The sequence below is a fragment of the Gobio gobio genome (assembly GCF_949357685.1).
Source record: "Gobio gobio genome assembly, chromosome: 13".
Lineage (NCBI taxonomy): Eukaryota > Metazoa > Chordata > Actinopteri > Cypriniformes > Gobionidae > Gobio > Gobio gobio.
This window is the reverse complement of record NC_137106.1, coordinates 7,101,671-7,126,624: the sequence shown is the minus strand read 5'-3', so window position 1 is coordinate 7,126,624 and position 24,954 is coordinate 7,101,671. Positions and strand designations below refer to the sequence as shown.

At 44.1% G+C, this 24,954-nt stretch overlaps 1 protein-coding gene across 1 annotated transcript; it reads right to left on the bottom strand.

The window, feature by feature from the left end:
• Window positions 1–10,963: 10,963 nt before the first annotated feature.
• Window positions 10,964–24,458, bottom strand: LOC307135793 (NLR family CARD domain-containing protein 3-like). Its single transcript, XM_079832466.1, has 6 exons — window positions 24,345–24,458; window positions 21,805–23,670; window positions 19,343–19,516; window positions 18,706–18,867; window positions 16,203–16,249; window positions 10,964–12,661 (listed from the first exon to the last, which is right to left on the bottom strand). The coding sequence occupies exons 1-6, from the start codon at window positions 24,410–24,412 to the stop codon at window positions 12,099–12,101; spliced, it is 2,880 nt and encodes a 959-aa protein (XP_079688592.1). The 5' UTR covers window positions 24,413–24,458; the 3' UTR covers window positions 10,964–12,098.
• Between the last annotated feature and the right edge of the window lie 496 nt (window positions 24,459–24,954).

Here is a 24,954-nt window from a genome sequence, read left to right as displayed (position 1 = left end):
ATATTGTAGATCAAATTGTCTGGCAATGAATAGAGTTCAGAATCACTGTATCATGATACCATCGATATGATGGACAAAATTGTATTGTAGTTGCGAGTACACCAGAGTCCTATGAAATTATTCTTGCCTCACTAAATGCCGCAAAGTGTCCTCCTTTTTGGTGTTATGGAAATGGCCACCCTACTTGTGACGTAGGTGGAAGTACCGACCCAGTGTTAAAACATACGTGCAAAGACTAAATCAAACGCCCTTTACAAAAATAAAGTTAAAACAACAATGTCGGATAATTTTCAAGTTGGAGGAGTTTTTTGGCACTGGGTCGGTACTTCCATCTACGTCACGCGTGACCTTTCCAACGTGATGAAGTCATACACCGTGATGAAGAACAACATCGAAGTCGTTCATTTGAGGATAAAACGTTTATAAATGTAAATTTTTTTTGCAAAATGACCAATGTTTCGCTAGATAAGACTCTATTCCTTGCCTGGGATCGTGCAGAGCCTCTGAAGCCCTTCCTTTGAAACTGCATTGATTTGGACCTTCAGCCGTTGGTTGCCATTGAAGTCAATCATGTGGAGAAAAATCCTGGAATGTTTTCCTCAAAAAAACTTAATTTCTTTACGACTGAAGAAAGAAAGACATGAACATCTTGGATGAGATGGGGGTGAGTAAATTATCAGAAAATTTTCATTTTGAAGTGAACTAATCCTTCAAGTCTGATAAAATGGAGCTGTCTACACTGGCTGCAGAAAACAAACGCTTATGGGATAAAGTAGATGAGCTGGATGCCTACAAGAGATGATGGAATCTAAGGATTTTAGGTTGTAATTGTACAGTTCCTCTCTCTGTCTGTCTCACCGCAATCGCATCTGGGCTGATGCCAGAAAATCAGAAATGCTCAAACAGAAGAAGATTAGGATCTCTGAGGACCTGATGCAAAGAATGAAGAAAGCCAGAAACAAACTGTGGCCTTTTGTGGAGAAAGCCCGAAAAGAGGGTCGCCATGTTGGTTTCAAGGGTCCATTGCCATCGTAGATGGAAAGAAGATTTGTGTGGATGATATCTGACTTTTAACAGACACTGGAGGTTAAACTCTTTTATGCCAGTGATGTTTGCTGCTGTTTTGACTTAAGTACTTTGACTGGCGAAAGAATTGTAATGACATAGCAAAGAGCTGACAAATATGCAAGAATCAAGATCATTGTAATATGTTAAGGTAAGCTAAAGGAGGACAGATAACAGATAAACCCTCATAGAGGGGGATAAGTTTCAAGTTTGCACTTTACTGTATTCTGTATTACATTTCATATATTCTTGTAGAAGTACATATTCTCTTGTTTTGTTATTGTTCTTATGACGGTTAAGGCTTTATTTTTTTATTTTGTTCATCACAGAAAATGGATGTTTATTTTTTTATCTATTTTAAAGATTAAACGTTTTGGTTTTGATTTCATTTGACCGTAATTTTAGCGACTCCATTCTTCACTCTTTTTCTTCTTCCGAGGGTAGATGGATGTTGTTATTCTTCTGGGGGATTTTTTCTTTATCTTGGGTAATGTTTATGGTTTTAATAATCATACACAAAATAGCTTCATTTTCAGGATCTGTCTTCTAAAATTCTTGTTTTAAAATGTAAATATCCCTCTGCTGCAGGAGATTTTAAGCTCCTGAACTATGTCTGGATAGATTTCCCCCAAAACGAGAGTCATGCAGATGTAACACTATTATTAATGATTTTTGTGGTAACCTTTCTCTATTAGATGCTTACATGTTTATGCATGTTGACGATATACTTGGTTTAGTAAGGATCTCTCAAAAAATTGCGTATAGATGACTGGCTTATATCAGACTTATGTCTCCTTTTATTGAGTCCAGTGGTATCTGTCCTACTCTCCTCCCAGATCATGCTTTTATCGACCTTATTTTATCTGATTCTGGTACTGGTTGTCATAGAAACCCTGGAGACTGGAAACTAAATTGTTCCCTACTACATATTCCCTCTTATTGTTTAGGAAATTAAAATTTCCTGATAATTTACTCACACCCACGCCGGTGAAGTGGGAGAAGAAAAGAGTAATCGTTACTTACACAATGTGTATCTGATATGATAAATGAAATTTATATTTGAATGAATTGTTATTACCACTTCAATAAACATCAGTGTGTATTTTACAAACTATAAATGTATTGTTTTGCAATGACTTATGTGTATTTAAATGTCTGAAACCTGAAATAAACCTCATGTGGTTGATAACACTGAATAATTGTCATATATGTCAAGTGCTGAGCGCGTCAGTCTCTGGCTCAGTGCCAGCCAAAGCGACAAAGCACGTTTGAATTTAGCAGTTGATCACTGGATGCACTGAATTCTCGATTCACACCAGTGTGATTGTACACGTCAAAGGGTTGTGCCAGCCAGGTACCAAAACAACCTAAACATTATGCACTCGCACCAATGTGACCTTGTGAAATTTCAACTCCCACATTATCAAAAAATTATCACCTTTGTGACCATTTTGGTTGCAGTCTAGAGCCCTATATAGTAAAGCAAACGTCTCGGTTACGGATGTAACCCTCGTTCCCTGAGGAGGGAACGGAGACGTAACGTTAGTGACTAACGAATGGGGGTTTCGCTTAGAAGCCTATCAACTTCGAGTTTTGAGAAAACGCCCAATGGCGTGCCAATGCCATGGGGCATGCGGAATTTGCATACGTAGCTCCGCCTCACTGCGTGAGTATATAAGGAAGTACGAGGCAATATCGCATTATGTTACCTGCTTGAGGAGCCAAGACTGAACTCCTGCGTTCCAGGCAACACAGCTCGATGTGGCAAGGGGACGTTAAGTCTCCGTTCCCTCCTCAGGGAACGAGGGTTACATCCGTAACCGAGACGTTCCCTTTCGTTCAGTCACTACGACGTAACGTTAGTGACTAACGAATGGGGGTCCCAATATAATCCCGCCACTCAGCTGTCTTCCAGTGCCCTGCGTAAGTGTGAGTACCCTGTCGTAAGACTAGTACGGACGAAGGACTCCCACTTAACACAGGAATACCGAGGTACACTGGGAAGCATATCCCAGTGAGGGAATGCCAAAGATGCCTACCCGTGGGGAGGACTTAAGAGACACATATGACCCGGAGAGGGTTGCATATGGAAGATCTCTAGGGTACCAGCCGAAGGTGGATTTTTAACCCTAGGGGTGGCGGGGACACGCCAAGGGAAGAAACCCGCTCACTGCGGAGACTTACGGTGAAATACACATGTGGGGGTCGCCGGAGGGAACCATGCACATGGGGCACCTGGCCGGACATGAGGGTCTGGGCTCGAAAGGGCAGACTGAACTGATGTCGGCGTCGACAGTGCTGGAGGAGCTCAGGGCTCTCGGGGAGCTCACCTGAGGAAAATATCGCACGTATCCAGTCCGTGGAGTGGAGTGGCGAGCAAGCGAAGACACCTGAGCCTGGCCCATCACCGGCCCCTCGGGGGGGCGAGTACATAGTCGGACACTGGCTCCACTCGGAGATTGTAGAATCTGGCGAATGTGTTGGGTGTCGCCCAGCCTGCAGCTCTGCAGATGTCTGCTAGCGAGGCGCCATGCGCTAGAGCCCAAGAGGAGGCCACACTCCGGGTGGAGTGTGCCCTCACACCAAGGGGACATGGTCGGCCTTGCTGCTGGTAAGCCAAAGCAATGGTGTCCACAATCCAGTGAGACAGTCTTTGCTTTGAGAGAGCACTTCCCTTCCGCTCTCCACCATAACAGACAAAGAGCTGGTCTGAGGTCCTGAAACACTGCGTCATGTCTACGTAGGCGCGGAGAGCGCGTACTGGACAGAGCAATGCCAAGGCTGGGTCTGCCTCCTCCAAAGGCAGCGCTTGCAGGTTCACCACCTGGTTCTGAACGGAGTGGTGGGAACCTTGGGCACATATCCAGGCCGGGGTCTCAGGATCACGTGAGAGTTAGCCGGCCCGAACTCCAGGCACGCTTCGTCAACCGAAAATGCCTGCAGGTCCCCGACCCTCTTGACTGAGGCCAATGCGGTGAGCAGAGCCGTCTTCATAGACAGAAACTTAATATCAACCGACCGCAAAGGCTCAAAGGGAGGTCTCTGCAGAGCAGTTAGTACTACTGCGAGGTCCCAAGAGGGTACGAGAGGAGAGCGAGGAGGATTCAGTCTCCTAGCTCCCCTCAGGAACCTGATGACCAGGTCGTGCTGACTTACCTTTTTGTTCTCCAAGAGATCGTGGTGGGCAGATATTGCGGCCACATATACCTTGAGGGTGGAGGGAGACAGCCTTCGCTCCAGCCCCTCTTGGAGAAACTCAAGCACGGACCCGATCGGACATTTCCAGGGGTCTTCTTGGCGGGAAGAGCACCAGGTGACGAAGAGGTTCCACTTCAACGCATAGGCATGCCGAGTGGACTCTGCCCTAGCGGAAGTGATGGTGGCGACCACCGTAGGTGGTAGGCCACTCAAACCTGCCGGGTCCCGTCTAGGAGCCACACGTGGAGGTTCCAAAGGTCGGGACGCGGGTGCCAATGGGTGCCCCGTCTCTGAGTAAGGAGGTCCGGTCTCAGAGGAATAGGCCAGGGAGGGGCTGTCGCAAGGAGAATGAGTTCGGGGAACCAGGTCCGGCCGTGCCAGTACGGGGCGACCAAAAGGACCTGCTCCTTGTCCTCCCTGATCTTGCACAGAAGCTGTGCGAGTAGGCTCACTGGGGGAAACGCATATTTGCGTAGGCCCCGCGGCCAGCTGTGCGCCAGTGCATCCGTGCCGAGCGTGCCCTCGGTCAGGGAATAATACAGGCTGCAGTGGGAAGAGTCGTGGGAGGCAAACAGGTCTACCTGTGCGTCGCCGAACTGTTCCCAAATCAGCTGAACCGTCCGGGGATGGAGTCTCCATTCTCCCGGGAGAGGCTGAAACCGCGAGAGCTCGTCGGCTGCGTGGTTCAGGACTCCCGGAATATGGACAGCACGAAGGGACCTCAGGCGCTTCTGACTCCATAAGACGAGATGGCGGGCGAGTTGAGACATGCGGCGGGAGCGTAGACCGCCCTGGTGGTTGATGTACGCTACTACGGCCGTGTTGTCTGTCCGGACAAGCACATGTTGACCCTTCAGCAACGCTCGGAAGCGGTGCAGGGCGAACCGTACTGCCAGCAACTCGAGGCAATTGACATGCAGGAGACGCTGGGGTCCTGTCCAGGAGCCCGCGGCTGCTTGTCCATTGCACATGGCACCCCAGCCCGTGGCAGAGGCATCCGTCGATACGACAACATGCCTGGAAACTCGTTCTAAGGGCACACCGGCCCGTAGAAAGCTGAGGTTCGACCACGGGGTGAGTGTCTGTAAGCAGGCCCGAGTCACTTGGACCCGGAGCGTGCCAGACTGCCATGCCCATCTCGGGACTCGATCGCGAAGCCAGTGCTGAAGCGGTCTCATATGAAGCAATCCGAGCGGCGTTACCGCGGCTGCAGATGCCATATGCCCCAGGAGCCTCTGAAAAAGTTTCAGTGGAACCGCATTCTTGCTCTCGATTTGTCGGAGGCAAGTCAGCAGAGACTGTGCGCGCGCTCGCTCGAAAGCTGCGCGTACATGGCGACCGAGTCGATCTCCATACCGAGAAAAGAGATCCTCTGCACGGGGCAAAGTTTGCTCTTCTCCCAGTTGACCCGAAGGCCCAGACGGGTTAAGTGGTGGAGAACCAGATCTCTGTGTCCGCAAACCTGCTCTCGAGAGTGGCCTAGTATGAGCCAGTCGTCGAGGTAGTTCAGGATGCGGACCCCGTGCTGCCAAAGGGGCGCAAGGGCTGCCTCGGCGATCTTCGTGAAGACGCGAGGGGACAGAGATAACCCGAATGGGAGAACTGCGTACTGGTATGCCCGCCCCTCGAAAGCAAACCGTAGGAACGGTCTGTGTCGAGGAAGGATGGAGACATGGAAGTAGGCGTCCTTCAGGTCAATCGCTGCAAACCAATCGTACGGACGAACGCATTCGAAAAGGCGTTACGCAGTCAACATCTCGAACGGAAGCCGGTGAAGGGATCGGTTCAAGATGCGAAGGTCCAGGATTGGCCGTAACCCACCGGTTTTCTTGGGTACAATGAAGTAGGGGCTGTAGAACCCCGACCTCATTTCGGCTGGAGGGACAGGCTCGATCGCACCCTTCGCCAGTAGAGTGGCAATCTCCGCACGCATGACGGGGGCATGGGCCCCGGTCATGGTATAGCGGACTCCCCTGTAACGGGGAGGAGCCTGCGCGAACTGAATCGCGTAGCCGAGCCTGATGGTCCGGGCAGCCCAGCGGGACAGCCCCGGAAGCTGAAGCCAGGCTTCCAGAGACTGCACCAACGGGGTCATCCGGACGACAGACGTACCCTGGGTGGGGCAGCGAGGCAGCGTTACCGGCGCGGACAGGGGAGGCTGTTGGGCGTCCCCGGGTCGGAGCACGGTTAACGGCTGCGCCCTGACAGAGGAGACCAGGGAAGGACTCGCGTTCCACTGGGGTCTGCTCTGCCAGGGGGCTGGCGACAGAGAGGGATGCGAGTGGCGAGACCCGAGGGTGGCGCGCACTGTCATCACCGGTCTCTGGGTGCTCAGAGACAGGAACATGAGTTCTTCCCAAGCGCTGCTAGCCCGGGGGCCAGCAGCGGAAGGATTTTCCCCCGGCCCTCCACCGGGGGAAGGAGAGGCCCTGCTACCATCCCCTGGGAAGAACTGGAACCCATCTCTGAGTTGTCCACCTCCATCCTGGCGTTTAACCAGTCTGGGGAGCGGACTGGGCGACATCCTCAACCACCTCCACGGCGCGGCCCAGGTGAAGGCTGCTGCTGGGGCCGGGCGGGAAGAGGGAGGGCGCCCTCGGCGGCGAGCGGACTGAGGCGACTGGGCCGGCGGCTGGTGCAGCAGCTGGCCGCCGGGGCAGTACGTGTTGCAGCCTCAGTCTGCTCTGGGGCGGCCGAGAACTGTTGGGCGCAGTTCTCAGCCGCGCCGCCGAAGAGGCCAGCCTGGGATATGGGTGAGTTGAGGAGGCGGGCCCGCTCAACGTCCTCCACATCAACAGGTAAGGCCTGGTGTTCTCCCGGACCACAGCTGTGGACATCGCCCGACCCAGGGAGCGTGTGGCCACCTTCACCGCCCGGGGGCGGGGTCAGTTGCGGCACGCAGCTCAATGAAGAGCCCTGGGTCGGCTCCACCCTTGTGCATGTGCAAAGGGGCGGCGGCCTGCCCGTAGCACTGCGGGACCACGCCACCGAAGTAGACGAGCCCACAGGCTTTGGGGGGGGTGCTTAGGACAGCCACACCACGCCACGTCAAAGCCCTCTGTGGACACCGTAGTGCGCAACAGAGAGTTCAACAGTGGGGGGGGGAGGGGGCCCCAGTGTACCCTAGGCCGCGGCCCCATCAAGGGCAGAGAAGGCGGAGGAGGCCACCAAACGGTCGCGAGAAGCACGGGGACTTCCGGGACCGCGTGATCTCCTCATGCACCCCGGGAGCGAAAGGCATTGGGGGCGGGGCCCAACAGCTGTCGGGTGCCGCCGCCAAAAACCAATCGCGCAACCACGAGCACCCGCGACTGGGCGGAGTTCCACACCAGCGCGAGACTCGCGGCTGCCCGAGATAACATGGCTGTCAACTTTAGGTCAGATCAGGCAGTGCTGACACACCCGGAGGCGGAGCACAACCTAATCGTCATCCCCAAAGGACTCCAGCCCACCTTGGGATGCGGCGATCGACATCTCACTGCTATCCGGAGCGTGAACTGAACGAACGGGGCGTCAGAGACGGGCCGTAGATTCAATCCAACACTCGCGGAAGCGATGTATAAGAGGGGGGTGTGGCCCGAGGAATGAACGTCGGGGTTCTTAATACCACAGCACCGCCCTCAGGTCACCCTGGCCACCAGCCAAAGTACCATCTCACTCGGGGACGGTAGATTGGGGTGTGGCAGAGGGGACTCTCTCTCCTCACGGAGATCATTGAGTCTCGACCGTGACATCGCGATGGTCACGCCCCCGTAATGGAAACGTGACACATCCGCAAACACTGCCCGTGCGCGCTGAAGCCCAAACACGCTCGAGCAGTGAATGCGTCCTCAGACAGCAGCGGAAAATCGATCGCACCCGGAAGTGCACGGGCGAGCCGTCTTGAAAAAGACGTGCCACGCGCAAGCTCTTTTTGTGAGAGGAAAACCTTGCAGTCGATGCCGAAGCGCCCAGGGAAACACACACCAGCTGTCAGGCGGACCACTGCACAGATCAGCAGGCAGGAAGTATGCGATCACTGGAACGCGCCGTCACACCAACACCGACTGGAAAGCTGCTCGTCTCGAAGAAGCTGACAGAGTCTCAGAAGGCTGTAGGAGTGAAGAGGTAGGTACTCTTGGCTCCGAAAGCAGAAACATAATGCGATATTGCCTCGTACTTCCTTATATACTCACGCAGTGAGGCGGAGCTACGTATGCAAATTCCGCATGCCCCATGGCATTGGCACGCCATTGGGCGTTTTCTCAAAACTCGAAGTTGATAGGCTTCTAAGCGAAACCCCCATTCGTTAGTCACTAACGTTACGTCGTAGTGACTGAACGAAAGGGAACTACTATCTTTACTATATATCATATATTTTGTTTTACTGTTTAAGAAACCAAGAAGTAATTCAATTTAATGTTTAATTTCTACCTTAAATAAGTTCATTTAGCCCATTTTTATGTATGCATAAAGTATTTTCCCATAATTAGATAGAGATTGCTAATAAAGGCTATATTTAGTTGTAACTTTTTCCTCACTGCGCTTCAGGTTTGAATGGGGTTGATGTTAATTATGTTGTATTTGTGTGCGTTTGGCAGGTTTACATCTGCGTTTTACCATTTTGGAATCCATTCAGTTGATCTCCGAGTCTGGCGGTAGCACTTTTAGCATAGCTTAGATCATTGAATCTGATCAGATCGTTAGCATCTCGCTCAAAAATGACCAAAGACTTTTTTGATATTTTCCCTGTTTAAAACTTGACTCTTCTGTAGTTACATTGTGTAATAAGACTGATGGAAAATGAGGAGTTGTGATTTTCTAGACCAATATGCGAGGAACTATACTCTCATTCCTGCGTAATAATCAAGGAACTTTGCTGCCATATATCATTACGTCGCTGCACTCATGGTACGGCACAAAGTTCCTTGATTATTACGCAGGAATGAGAGTATAGTTCCTATATCGATATCGGAAAATGAGCCTATTTTCAAAAAAAGTGGAGTGTTCCTTTAAAACACAGCCATGGTATTGCCCCCAAAAATTACTGTGATGGTACCAAGGTAATACAATAATACTTGGATATATACCATTAAACTTCTTTGTTATAATATTTATATAGTATTTAAATACACTGTAAGGTACATTAAGGTATAGTGTAGTATTTTGTAGTGTCTAAACAAGTATGGTAATACCATGGTACATGTACAAAAAAAAACACAGTATTACAATAATGCTGTTCATATAGGCAGATTGTTCTGGACTCATTTATAACATTGGTGGTTATAATGGACATGAATGGCTAAAAACAGCGGAGACCTAAAAACCAATACACCAACCAGTGGACAACATTGGCTCACATGAATGAATAGAGTGACGCCAGCGCCACCTCACTGCAGGGCAGGGTAAGAACATTCACCCAAGTCAACACTGTCAATTTAGTTTTTTAAGAGCATGTCGGACACTATCAGTGTGTTAATTATGTTGTATTTTATGTGCGTTTGGCAGGTTTACATCTGTGGTGGTAACCAAATAAATGAATTTCTTTCCCAAATGAAATAAAAAGAAATACGAAACAATCTGTCTCTGTTGACTTCTTTTTAATATATATATATATATACAGTGAGGAAAATAAGTATTTGAACACCCTGCTATTTTGCACGTTCTCCCACTTAGAAATCATGGAGGGGTCTGAAATTGTCATCGTAGGTGCATGTCCACTGTGAGAGACACAATCAAAACAAAACAAAAATCCAGAAATCACAATGTATGATTTTTTTACTATTTTTTTGTATGATACAGCTGCAAATAAGTATTTGAACACCTGTCTATCAGCTAGAATTCTGACCCCCATATCAAGGTTCTGGCGTGGCCTAGCCAGTCTCCAGACCTAAACCCAATAGAGAATCTTTGGAGGGAGCTCAAACTCTGTGTTTCTCAGCGACAGGCCAGAAACCTGACTGATCTAGAGAAGATCTGTGTGGAGGAGTGGGCCAAAATCCCTCCTGCAGTGTGTGCAAACCTGGTGAAAAACTACAGGAAACATTTGACCTCTGTAATTGCAAACAAAGACTACTGTACCAAAAATTAACATTGATTTTCTCAGGTGTTCAAATACTTATTTGCAGCTGTATCATACAAATAAATAGTTAAAAAATTATTTCTGGAATTTTTTTTTTTTTAGATTATGTCTCTCACAGTGGACATGCACCTACGATGAATTCTAACTTTTTTTCCTCACTGTATATATATATATTATATATAATTTTAGTTTCTCTAAAATAAGCTTCTCTTATTTTAACTATTTACTCTCTTCCTGCTTTCAGTTTAGGAATTGGGTTTAACTTCTAATTGAACTGACACTATCCATAAATATATATACCAATTTTCTTTTCCAATAAGGAAGTATACACTTTTTTGATCAGATAAAGAAAAATTACACAAACCTTTTATCCAACCATAATCAACCAAAAAAGAAAAGAAGAAAAAAAAATTACAGGTACAGTTTGTGTACCCAATGACACAAGTAATTATTATGTCCATATAGTTCTCAACATATGTATATCTCTCTTAGGAGAGACACAAACCCAGGTGAAACTCCTCAACTGGTCTGAATAAAAGAACAAGTTCAACACTTATTTTTTAAATATGAAGTGTGTTTAGAAGATGAGCTCTGACCTGACTATATTATGATTAGAACAGAAAAAGTTTACAGCAGTGTGAGTTCAAGTTCAAGTTCCGTTTATTTATAAAGCGCTTATAAAACAGCCACACGACTGACCAAAGTGCTGTACACAGGATCAAGTATAAAACGATAAACAGCTAAAACACATTAAAACTGAGTCAGACCCCAGTTAAACCAAACTAAATGAACATAAAGAAGAAACCAAAGAAAGTAAGATAGAGACATTTAAACATAAAACACAACAAAAAGAACTGTAAAGAAAAATTAATTATAGGCTATGGGAAACAGGTGCGTTTTGAGAAGAGACTTAAAAATGGTCAGGGAAGGAGCTAACCTAATTTCTGGAGGCAAATTGTTTCACAACCGAGGCCCAGCCACAGAAAACGCTCTATCCCCTCAGCGTTTGAGTATGGAATGTGGGACTAAAAGAAGGTTCTGGTTGCTGGATCTCAAACTTCTGGAAGGAGTATGGGGTTGCAGCAATTCAGATAAATAAATGGGGGCTAAATCATGTGAAGATTTATAAACAAATAGCAGGATTTTAAAATCAATTCTGAATTGAATAGGTAGCCAGTGAAGGATCCTCAAAATTGGAGTGATGTGGCCGCTTTTACGACTATTATGAAGGAATCTAGTAGCAGCGTTCTGGACTAGTTGAATACGGGCAATTTGGGACTTAGAAATACCGCAGTAGAGTGAATTGCAGTAGTCTAGACGTGAGGTAATGAAAGCATGAACCGCCATCTCTAGGGTTTTGGGATTTAGGAAAGGTTTGATTTTAGACAGCAGGAGGAGATGGTGAAAACTAGATCCGATAACAGACGAGATGTGTTTGTTGAATTTTAAAGACTCATCTAGCAGAACGCCCAGGTTCCGAACATGTGAAGATCTAAAAGCAGATAGTATACCCAGATCAGGACTGGTGGCCTGAGAATTTTCAGTGGGCCCAAAAATTATGACTTCAGTTTTGTCCTCATTTACACAGAAAATTTTGAGCTAGCCACAATTTAACCTCATCTAAGCAAATTAATACGGAAGTACAGGCAGAAGGATCATTTTCTTAATAGGTAAGTATATTTGGGTATCGTGTGCATACAAATGAAAAGATAATGTTAAAGAGAGTTAAAGAGAGAGATAATGTGAGTGTGTTTCTTTCACTCAACTGTGTGTCTCAGTTGTTTCTTACTGGAAGCTGTTTAATCTCACACAGAGACACTGAACTACCATAATAAACCATAAATCCAGCATAGAGGGGTTCAGTGAATGTGCTTTTGAATGTGTGTAAGTGTGTGAGTGTGTGTGTGTCAGAGACGCTGTAGAAGGACAGAGCGCCGGCCGGCCAGTTCAGATAAACTCCTACTCTGTTAGAGCGACGTGAAGGGTCAGGTATTTCTGTCCTCTCATTATTGTGTCTGACAGTGAAATCATTATTAAAACAGTTCAGACTCCAGGACTTTTCATTGTATCCAAACCAACAGTCATTACTTCGTCCTTTCCTGGTGATGCCTTTACATGCCAGTGATATATACACCCCCTCCCTCCCGCTCCATTCAGCCTCCCAGTAACAGCGTCCAGTCAGACTCTCTCTACACAGAACCTGAAGACACTCATCAAATCTCTCTGGATGATCAGGATACGGCTGCTCCTCTGACACAAATGATGCCTTTCTGTTCCTCTCAGACAGAGCGAGACGAGTGTTTGCTGTGTTTAAATCCAGTGTGAGGTCACATGCATCTGAACACAAGAAGATAGATTATAACATTTATAACAACAATGATTAAGGTGTGTGTGTGTTCTGGTGTGATTTGCATTATGTAGGTGTATTTCAGCTTTCAGGTGTCATTACGAGGACATTCCAACTGTCCTCGTAATTCAAATGGCTAAATAAACATCCTAAATAATGTTTACAAAGGTAAAATGTTTTCTGTGAGGGTTAAGTTTAGGGCTGGAGTTAGGGAAAATAGGCCTGGGTTAAAAACAATGATTTCTTGATATTAATTGATTCTAATTTGATGAACCGATATCGATTCTTAAATCCAAAGAATCTGTCTTTCAGTCTATGCTGTTTTCAGTTGAGGAATGAACAAAGAGGGGCACTTCAGCACTGGGAAGATGAATGTGTATTTAAACTATGTCATTTATGTAGTAGAAATGTGAAATTATTTTTGAATTTGGTGCCTTCTAGACTGAGAAAAGACAGAAAATTTATTTTTGTCTCATGTGGATGAAAGACAACAACTCCCAGAATGCACTTGCTTCGCTGTCCTACGAGGCCACTCCCTACACCACCCCCAACGTTGTTTTGATCTTCATAATAATACAATAATTTCGTTCAGTTAGAGAATAAATACTACAATTAAAAACTGAATGTGTATTTTCAATAAAGTGTGAGTGAGCCGAACGAAAGTCACAGGACAAACGCAGCAGGAGTCAGATTTTTATTCAGCACGAGAGGGAAGTAAGATCTGAGCAGAGCTGAGATAAGCGCGACAGTCATTCTCAGCGCGTGTCCAGTCTGGCGCGTTTTCTGATCATATATGGAAAGCTAAACTTTCATAGGAATTCATTGCCCGAGGCCGAGCCGAGCGCATTTACATTCTGTGAGTGAGATCTCTCCCCTGTGGGCGGGTTGAAAACATGCGGAACAGCTCCATCTACTGGCTGTAGTTTTTAGCCTCTGCCCAAAAAATCCTCCAATGACGCATTGGGAATGACATTAGGAAATGTAAACAGTAAATACCGTTTTGGCATTCTTTAATGTGGTGTAACATTGCTGTAGCGCCCTACATTCAAGCAATACGTGAACTGATCATATCCTCTTCTTTACCAGTTACAGCACAAAATAAATATGAATGAACACCAGAAGGAATGTTGAAACACACTTACTGAAACTTACTGAACAGTATCATGTCACATGTAATCGCTCAGTCAGTGTGTCAACCGTCAATAAAACAGCTTGTAAACAAAGTCACGTTATCTCAGAAAAGCCATTTAGCATTTTGCTAAATATAGGTACCATATTGCATATTCGTTGTATTTTTACTTAAACCTGTTCATCATTTAATGTTTGCTTGAATAAACATGTCATGTTTTTTGACAGCCACCATTTAAATGTTCATATTTTTTAATATGAAACATAATTGTCATTAAACTCTATTTATATGATATTTAAAAGATACATTATAACATTATTATTATAAAAACTTAATTTTGTGTCATTTAAATGTTAGTAGCCTACAAATCAGTTCACCCTTGCATAACAGTTCTTAATCCTGCCCTCGTGGACACATTTGGGCACGAAGGTCTCAGGTGAGATTCCACAATTTTTTTTTTATAAATGTTATATCACTATCTTTGATAAAACCTAATTCTATCAATTTATGTCTTTTTTGTGATTTTTGGGGTATTAATGAATTTATTTACCTCTAAAAGTACCATATTTTTATGTAAAATATGCTTATTTTATGTTATATTTAATATTTCTTTAACTTAAGTAAAAAAAAAAAAAAAAAAAAAACATATCAGCAAGTCCAGAGAGCCAAAACCTAAAAATGTGGTGACTTTGGTAACATCTGGTGACCTATGATGGTATTAATTTATTTTTAAAGCTAAAATATCAATAGGCAGTAGATGGCAATATAATTCAATAGCTGCATATGGGCTGAACTCTGTAAACCAATGTTGTAACAATATTTTTTTTAATTATTATTAAATTGCCCAGTTATTGGCTCATTTAATTCCTTTGTGTATGTGTGAGTGACTGTTTTTTATTTGAGAAAAATAAAAAAAATAAAACTCACTCTGTTATAGGCTCATTCAATGGCTTTCAATTAAATGCTTTTGTGTGTGTGTGTGTGTGTGTGTGTGTGTGTGTGTGTGTGTGTGTGTGTGTGTGTGTGTGTGTGTGTGTGTGTGTGTGTGTGTGTGTGTGTGTGTGTGTGTGTGTGTGTGTGTGTGTGTGCGTGAGTGTTTGCCACATTGAGAATGTTGTATAGGCTCACACCTTCATTTGTGTGGATGTATGATCTGCATTGTGTTGGATTTATTGATTTGTATTGGACAAATAAAAAAAATATGCTCGGAATTACAGTTTTTTCCATTCATTCCTATGGGTGCCCATTTTTGTCCACGAAGCACTTTTTTCAAGCACTTAACATTGTAGAATCGAGTACATTTTTTTGTGTGTGTGTTCAGGTGGCAAACTTAGGAAAAGTAGCGAAGTCTTGTACCGCTCAGATTAAGAAAAAAAAAGAGAAAAGATTTTGTCCAGAAGATGGCTTTAGGGTTAAAGGTGCAGTGAGTAGTATTTATGAGGATCTATTACAGTTTTTACACCAACCCCCTGAACATATTCTGATAAACTACAAGCACAATTCCTGCTTTACACTCAAATTGCAGGTCTAAAACACACTTTTTTTCTAAACACTACACACAATTCTCTGCATTTGGCACAATTTTCATGCAGAAAATCTGTTGTTTTCACAAGGAACACACTGCCATTCAAAAATGCACACTGACTCATCACATGGGCAAACACCTGTCACACAGTTTTACAATTAGCAAACAGAGCTTTAGCATAAAAGGGCAACAGGTGAGCTCTTCTTTTGGAGCAGCATAGTTTTTTTTTTCTTTACTGTAACTGTATACAGTAAATTCTTCTGTTGTTGCAGACCATTGTATGTGCAACTTTGTGTTGGTTGGGATGTACACTGTGTACATTGTTTTTGTGGGAAAAATAAAATATACTTGTTACCGTGTATTTGTGTGTTCTGAGTATAAAAACAATATTCTCAAATATTTTACAACACACTTATGTGTATGTACTGTCTGTAAGTGTAACACTGAACCAAAAAAAGACCTAAGTCATTATGATGAATGGAGAAGAAGTGTTTTCCATTCATCATAGTGTTTTCCATTGAGCACATGTTCAACTGGTTCATATAAATGTCTATTAATATGATGGTTTGTGTGTGTCATTTGGAAACAAAATACAATTTTGTGTGTGTGTGTTTGGATGTGTGTGTTGAGTTCTGAGAGTAAGAGGCATGCTTTCAGAAAATGTGTGTAAACAATCGAGAAAAACTGTAACAGAAATGCAATATAATATACATAACTATGTTTTCATTGGCCTATAAAGACCTTTCATAATGAACTGTTATGTTTTTATTACATTAGAATGAGCCATTTCTATCTCCATACACCGCAGGAAACAAAATTTAATTTGTGAAATTTGTCTCAATGCCCAGCCCAGTGTGTGTGTGTGTGTGTGTCTTACATTTCTGTGGTCCTGCTATAATCCTGAACTCTCCTACATGATCCACACTAAAAAAAAAAACAGAAGTTGTCACACAAAATGTACATAATAACAAAAACAACAACACTAATAATAAAAACATTTAAAGAACCTAACAAGTTTTAGTTTAGTTTCCTCTACTTAAATATTGGGGTCAGTTACTCAAGTGAAAAAAATGGCACCCCTCTCATAATTATTTATATAAAATACTTACATATTGTAGAAAATATTTTCTTAGTTTATCACTATAGATCAATCAAATAACACATAATCAAACCTAATCAAATTTGCACTGCATATATGGCATACAAGCTTCTTCTGAAGGGGCATCTAGATGTATTTACACATGTTGTTTAATGCAGCTCAGATGTTGAATGAATGCATTTGCACTGCAGTTACAATATTTTATTGCATAAATATTTTAAATATAACATTTTGAATATAGAAGCAGGGCTCGACATTAACGATTGTCCAGGACAAGTGGTCTTTGAAGGGGCAAGTGAAAGATAAATTTACTTGCTGACCGGACAAGTAGCCTTTGTCAATAACAACGTCAATAACAAAAAATAACCAGGGCAGTACTTGTCACTCTGCCATCGAATGCCCAGAGATGGCTCCAGCCCCTGTCAAGAGATAGCTCCAGCCCCTGTCCAGAGTCCAGAGATGGCCCCAGACCCTATCCTGAGTCCTGTGAAGGCTCCAGCCCGTGACCAGAGTCCCGAGATGGCTCAAGCCCCTGTCCAGAGTCCAGAGATGGCTCAAGCCCCTTTCCAGAGTCCAGAGATGGCTCCAGCCCCTGTTCAGAGTCCAGAGATGGCCCCAGACCCTATCCTGAGTCCTGTGAAGGCTCCAGCCCCTATCCAGAGTCCAGAGATGGCTCCAGCCCCTGTCCAGAGATGGCTCCAGCCCCTGACCAGAGTCTCGAGATGGCTCCAGCCCCTGACCAGAGTCCCGAGATGGCTCCAGCCCCTGTCCAGAGTCCAGAGATGGCTCAAGCCCCTTTCCAGAGATGGCTCCAGCCCCTATCCAGAGTCCCGTGAAGGCTCCAGCCCCTGTCCAGATTCCAGAGATGGCTCCAGCCCCTGTCCAGAGTCCAAAGATGGCTCCAGCCCCTATCCAGAGTCCCGTAAAGGCTCCAGCCCCTGTTCAGATTCCAGAGATGGCTCCAGCCCCTGTCCAGAGTCCCGAGATGGCTCCAGCCCCTGTCCAGAGTCCCGAGATGGCTCCAGCCCCTGTCCAGAGTCTAGAGATGGCTCCAACCTCTGTCCAGAGTCCAGAGATGGCCCCAGCCCCTGACAAGATTCCAGAGATGGCTCCAGCCCCTTTCCAGAGTCCTGTGATGACTCCAGCCCTGTCCAGAGATGGCTCCAGCTCCTGTCCAGAGTCCCAAGATGGCTCCAGCCCCTGTCCAGAATCCCGAGATGGCTCCGGCCCCTGTCCAGAGTCCAGAGATGGCCCCAGCCCCTGTCCAGAGTCCCAAGATGGCTCCAGCTCCTGTCCATAGCCCAGAGATGGCTCCAGCCCCTGTCCAGAGTCCAAAGATGGCTCCAGCCCCTTTCCAGAGTCCAGAGATGGCTCCAGCCCTGACAAGATTGCAGAGATGGCTCCAGCTCCTGTCCAGTGTCCCAATATGATTCCAGCCCCTGTCCAGAGATGGCTCCAGCCCCTATCCAGAGTCCCGTGAAGGCTCCAGCCCCTGACCAAATTCCAGAGATGGCTCCAGCCCCTGTCCATAGTCCAGCTCCTGAGTCCGCTCTAGTGTCGGCTCCAGCCCCTGAGTCTTCAGAGTATGTAAAACTGACCAGAATGGCTACGGCTACACGTCCACAGTTCAGCCACAGAGGCCATCGCTAAGACGCTCAGCCCCGAACTGCCGGTTCTAGTCCTAGTCCCCTGAACTCTCCTCCATTTTCTCCCTGTTTGTTTCTATGGCCACTGATTGAGTTAGTTCTGTTCAGGTGTGTCTTATTAATTAATTTCATTAGTTCCTCTTGTTTGGTGTGTACTTAAGCCCTGGGTTTCCGAACAAAGCTACAGCAGAACAGTTGCACATCTCAGAGCAAGTTTAATTAATGAACAATTCAGTGTTATTGGATGAAATAGCAGAGTTCCAAATTTTGTTTAAAAGCAAATTGAGTGTTTTAAAAGATATTGATCAATATCGTTGGAAGCAAAGTCATTTTGTAAAAGCCACTTCAACACCAAAAGCACAACTGCCTTTGAATACAATTGCGTATCATGTTGCACAATGCAAGAAATCACACAAGATTGCAGAAGAATTTATTTTTCTTGCTGCCATAGACATTGTGTCAATTATGCTTGATGAGGGTCATGAAATTAAAGACCATCCCAGTGTCTAAGGACACCACATCAAGGCGAATGACTTGGAAGAACAGCTCATTGAGAAAATAGACTTTATATGACTCTGTAGCGCACATGTACAAAAAGCATGATTGTTCAGAATAATTGTTAGTGTTGAACATACTTGAGTTTGTCCAGTCTGTAGTTTGGATCAGAGAGCAGCTTGACTAACGATTGTCCTGGGTTATTGTAGCTCAGATCCAGCTCTCTGAGGTGTGAGGGGTTCGAACTCAGAGCTGAAGCCAGATAACAACAGCCTTCCTCTGTCACCATACAGCCAGATAATCTACAAACACATACACTCAAAATCACATGAAATCATAATTACATGTTTAATTGTATTTTTTGACATTCATGCAAATCAACATGAATATATTGTCTGTGTGATTTAGTGTTTGTTTCTTTAATCTTTCAATATTTTTTGGTCATGGTAGTTGAGGACCGTAAAATCAACTAATTAGTTACCCATGAAAAGATATTGGCTGGTCTTTACTCTCTAAAGAATGGAGACCATCTTAAATTGTCACAAACAGGAGTGTTCAGATTTCTGTAACTCTGGTTTAAATAAAACAATTCAAAAAGTTTTTCAATGACATGATGGGGGAGTTAATGATGACCAATTTTTTTTCTGGGTGAATTGTTCCTTTAGGATACACTGGGGTCTGCTGATAGATTACAAACACACAGAAGATCAGGGTCAGAGCAGAGGGAATCTTTAAATTGCATAACTAAGTGAACTTTTATCTGTTTGTTTTTTTTACCTCAGTATGTTGAGTTGACAGTGTGAACTCTTCAGTCCATCAGAGAGCAGCTTCACTCCTGAATCATACAGGTCACTGTTACTCAGGTCAAGCTCTCTCAGTGAGGAGTTTGATGATTGTAGAAGCGAAGACAAACTTTCACAGCACTGATCAGTGAGATTACAGTCAGCAAGTCTATAACAAAAGATGAAATATCGTTGAAGAAGAGATTTTCTTTAGGAGATGGTGGATTAAAATTCACTGATGTTTTCGGTATTCTTCACATTATTGATCACATATTTATAACATAATTAATACTGTGTTGCACACATATTCACAGCTGGTCACACCAAAAGGCGTTCCCCATAGCGCTCAGCACAGCATTAAGTGTAGCTTTTGAAAGGGAACACAAGTTTAACAAACTAATACATTTCCCTTGACGATCATATGCCGAACTAGATAGTTTGTCCTTTAACTGTTCATTTAACCCAGTATAAAAAAAGGGAATCAGGTCCAGGTCAGAATATTGGGTCTGCGAGGCAAGTTCCAAAAAGTTTGCAGTGTGAACTTCAAGAAAATGGTCGTCCTGAGCGAAGAGGATTAAACGGAAGCGTGCTGTAGTTACATCTTGAACTAGCTGGTTCACGGTGACTGGAGTGGACAGGAACTGAAGTCTCGGGACAGGAACACAATCAGGGATTTCACTCATGGAGACTCGGGAAGATCTCTCACTCAAACGGAGTCTGGACATAAGGAGAGCTGCCTTGATGGCCATTATAGGTGGGTCCGCTCAGGTCCACGCTATTAGAGACAGCTTTCGTTGCCTGAAGAAAAACTGGAGCACTTGCCATATGATGGTATTGAAAGCTGCTGTTGCATAGTCGTGAGGAGGGAAGCTGGCATTGGTTTCACCCACAGTGATGGACGAACCACTTAGCAACAATACATGATCAAGATGACGCTCCTAACGTCAACATCTGATGATCATCTATGCCGCCCCAGAAGATCCGGTGAAATGGAGATTAACATATTTGCTGGGTCAAAAGATCTGATGTCCATGGTTTCTGTTGTCAGTTAATGGTCTGGTTTTCTGTCATGAAACAGAAGAATGCAAACACAGGTAATCATCTGAAAAGTATTTATATAACACTGAGTTTCTGGTTAGCAGATCCTAGTTGTGATACTGGTTTGAGAAAGTCAGTCTTATCTGTACTGCAGGTTTCTGAGAGAGGTGGCTGAAGAACTGAATACAGGCTGATGAAGAGAACCGATCTCTGAAGAGGAAGAAGTTGTAACAGTTTGATACAAAGGTAAGTAATCCACAGGTAGTTGGTCAGGTAGGCAGACCAGACAAGACCAGACAACGTGAGGTGGAAAGTGACTGCTTAATAAAGGGTAAGATAATGATGGTGATTACTGAGAGGTGCGGGTGATGGTGGAGTGTGCGCAGGTGGTGAGCAGGGAGGATTCTGGGAGTTGTAGTGCTGAGGGCGACTGAGCTGGTGACTGGGATAAAGTGAATGAGATGGTGACTGTGACAATAAGCACAGGTTCACAGTCTTGACATTTACTAGTTTGCTTGAATTAATTCTAAACAAACACATACACAAGTTCAAAAGTACTGAATTTGATCCTGGGAATATGAATTATTTTAACTACATTGAATTCTTTAGATCAGGGGTCAGCAACCTTTTTGTCATAAAGTGCCATTTTTAAGCTACCTAGTGAATCACTGTGCCACACTGTTCCCTGCCTTAGATTCTTTGCCGACTGTAACAAATCAAATCTAGCCCATTGGCAAGGCAAGGTTTATAAACACCAAAAGAATAAGGTACTATTACTCTAGCTGGTATATAACTAGTGATACAATTACAATGTACGCATATAAGCGAATGCCAAATTCCAGAATGACGTCTGACAGGTTGATCCACTTTGTTGTTTCGCAGCACAAAGCACTGTATGACAAACAAAATGTGGAATAAAGAGATGGAATATAAAGACAGATTGAGCCACTGAGTAAACTTTTGAATCGCTCAGGATAATCCCCCAGCTCCTTGATAAAGAGGTGGAACTCTCCTTCCGCAATCTCAGGATCTTTTTCTCTTTTTAAGAACTGAGAGGCCAACAAAAAATCCTTACTGCTTGAAGACTCCATTTTGTATTGTTTTGCAATTTTTTTTCGCAACGGATTAATTAATATGCATCAGACTCAGTGTGCAAGGTTTCTGTGCATGACGGATTTTCAGGATGACGAATATGAAAAAACGCATAAAAAAATTTTGGACTCAGTTTGCAAGGACCTGAAGAGTCAAAGAGACAGTGGAAAATGGTCATGAGAAACCCAACTACAACCTTGATTAACAGTTGTAAATTAACAGAAATGGCTAAACTGACACATTTACAGAGATTTTTTATAAAAGTATTAAAATGTTCACAGAAACTCAAATTTAATTTAATCACCAATCACATAAATTAATACTCACAGAGCTTTTCTGCAGTTCACCACAGCTGGTATCAGTCTCCTTCTACCCTCATCTGATGTGTTGTATTTCTTCAGATCAAACTCATCCAGCACCTCCTCTGATATCTGAAGCATGTAGGCGATTGTTGAGCAGTGAGACGGAGAGAATCGATTCACTGAGTGATTCTCTGATTTCACAAACCCCTGAATCTCTTTGTACAGAGTCTGATCATTTATTTCCAGAAGACAGAGGAACAGATTGATACATCTGTCAGCTGAGAGACATTCATCAGCCTTGATTTTATCTTTAATGTACTTTGTGATTTTCATGATGATCTCTGAGCTGTTCACAGTATGTGTCAGTAGATCCTGTAAGAGTCTCTGATTGGACTCCAGTGAGATGCCGAGCAGGAACCGCAGGAAAAGATCCAGGTGTCCATTTTCACTCCGTAAGGACTTAACAACTGCTGCTTTTAGTAGCTCATACATTGAGTTTTTCCGACTGTACCGCTGATATCTGCTATTCAGAATGGACTTCAATGATTCTGTGTTCTTGATGACATGGCAGTAAAACAGATAGAAAGCAGCTAGAAACTCCTGAAAGCTCAGATGAATGAAGCAGTAGACTTTCCTCTGATGAATCACAGATTCCTCCTTAAAGATCTCAGTACAAATCCCAGAATACACTGAGGCAGTGACGTCTATGCCGCTCTCAATCAGGTCCTCCTCATAGAACATCACATTGCCCTTCATCAGCTGTTTGTAAGCCAGTTCAGCAAGTTTCAAAATCACATCTCTGTTGGACTTCAGGAGCTTCTCTGGATCTTTCTCATCATATTTCTGATTCCACATGTTGATCTGAGTCAGCAGGAAGTGGATGTACATTTCAGTCAGAGTTTGAGGAATTTCTGCACTGTCATCTTGTTTCAGGAGGTTTTGAAGCACAGTGGCTGAGATCCAGCAGAAGACGGGTATGTGACACATGATGTGGAGGCTTCTTGATCTTCTAATGTGTGAGATGATTCTGCTGGCTTGATGCTCGTCACTGATTCTCTTCCTGAAATATTCCTCCTTCTGAGGATCATTGAATCCCTGAATTTCTGTCACACGGTTGATGTATTTAGAGGGGATCTGATTGGCTGCTGCTGGTCTGGAGGTGATCCAGATGAGAGCAGAGGGAAGCAGCTCTCCTCTGATGAGGTTTGACATCAACACACCCACTGATGAAGACTCATTCACATTACAAACTTTCTGTCTGTCTGAAAACATCAGTGAAATTCTGCTTTCATCCAGACCATCAAATATGAACACAACTTTACACTCCTCATAAATCTTTGAGTCCAGATCTTGAAGTTCAGGATGAAAGTCCAGCAGAAGTCTGTGAAGACTGTACTGGTGATCTTTAATCAAGTTAAGCTCACGAAATGGAAGCACAAACATGAAATCTACATCCTGATTGGCTTTTCCCTCAGCCCAGTCCAGAATGAACTTCTGCACAGAGACGGTTTTTCCAATTCCAGCGATGCCTTTAGTAAGAACAGTCTTGATTTGTTCTTTCTCCTCACATCCTGGTGTATGTAAGGGTTTAAAGATGTCATTGCAGTAGATTGGAGTGTCTTGTGTTTTGGTTGTTTTCTCCATCTGTAAAACCTCATGTTCTTCACTCACCCCTTCACTCTCTCCCTCTATGATGTAAAGCTGTGTGTAGATCCTGTTCAGGAGAGATTGATTCTCTTCTAGTTTGATTCCCTCAAATAAGCTCTCATACTTGTTCTTCATGTTGGTTTTGTGCTGGTCTTTGACTCTTTGCCTGATGAGGGTCTGAAAATCGGACTCAGTGCAGGTCAGACGGGGCATCACTAATCTGATCTCATCATCTCTCTTCAATCTGCAGAAAGATGGAGATGAAAAGGACCAGTAACTGTGAAAACGCATTATTATAAATGTTTCCAACTCACCAAACTCAACATTTAATGTGAAATGACCACATGTAGACAATTTTTATTTTCTTTATTTACTTTTAATTTACACTATTTTGAAATGTAATGCATATTTTAATGTAGGTTTAGGCAGTTGCAGAAGTGATTTTATAATTTCAGCCTCAATTGCATGGACACATTTCTATTATGCTTTTATACATTTTAGTTTCAGGTGTAGCTGGGTCTTATTCATCACAATAGTACAAGTGAAATAGTACAATAGTAAAAGTGGCTGCCCTGGATGCATGAAATGTATTTACTGACTACTGCTGCTGCTTTTTTTTCTTTGTGCATTTTTTTTCTCTGTTTAATAGTAAACACCAGACTTAGGACGGCTCCAGAGCTCCTGTTAAAATTGCAGGTAGAACTTCCATATTTCACCCATCATTGACAGATGATGCATTAGGATTTTAATTTAGCTAAATTAGATATGCATTATGAGTCTTGAAGTTTTTGGCAAAAGGGAAAGCCACAGCCCCCTTTCTCTGTTTTCTCTAGTCATGTAACAATGATTTCACAGACTTTTGCTTTCTACTGCATAGAGCGGTAAATTAACCCCAGATTAAGTCACATTTATACTCACTCAGGGTCAGAGGTCACTGCTCCATTAATGAGATTAGGGGGAAAGATCATGGACTCGACACTCTTCATAGACACACAGCTGGGTTCTGGAGATGCTGCATTTCTCACTTTAAATACAGTGCTATAAAAATACACAGAACAGAAATATACTTAAATCATTCCACTCACACTTCACTTGATGTATCTTCTCAGAGAAACACAGAGCTCTCCAGTTCTCCAAGTGAAGCCCTGGTTATACTCCAGTTCGGATGCATACATTGCAAACATATTACATGGACAGCTGCGGACAGCACACTACTTGTTTTTATACAACTGAAAGTGTATGCTGGGGTCCGCTCGCAGACATGTTCCTTCACTTCCACACTTCCAATTTCCCTCCACGAATTATTGCAAATCTGGCTGTCTTTATATTGTTTTAAAAACGGATTGTAGAGGTGCGGGTATCAATGGACTTCTTCACACAGCCTCTCTTCTAATTTGACATCCATGTTGTTTTTCCAGTGCATGTGCAGTTGGTGCTTTTGTAGCCTAGTGACAAGTATGCACTGTTACAAAGAAACAGGAGGCACACGGATGTCCGCAAAGAGCCTCCATGTACACCCTCCGATGAC

What these genes read in the sequence shown, in the direction of transcription:
- LOC307135793 (XM_079832466.1), bottom strand. Translation starts at nt 24,412, where the DNA reads ATGAAGAGTGTCGAGTCCATGATCTTTCCCCCTAATCTCATTAATGGA. An exon ending in GCAGTGACCTCTGACCCTGA is followed by an intron (nt 23,671 to 24,344) that starts GTGAGTATAAAT and finishes ATCTTTCTGCAG; the next exon opens with ATTGAAGAGAGATGATGAGA. An exon ending in TATAGCAGGACCACAGAAAT is followed by an intron (nt 12,662 to 16,202) that starts GTAAGACACACA and finishes TCTTGTGTTCAG; the next exon opens with ATGCATGTGACCTCACACTG.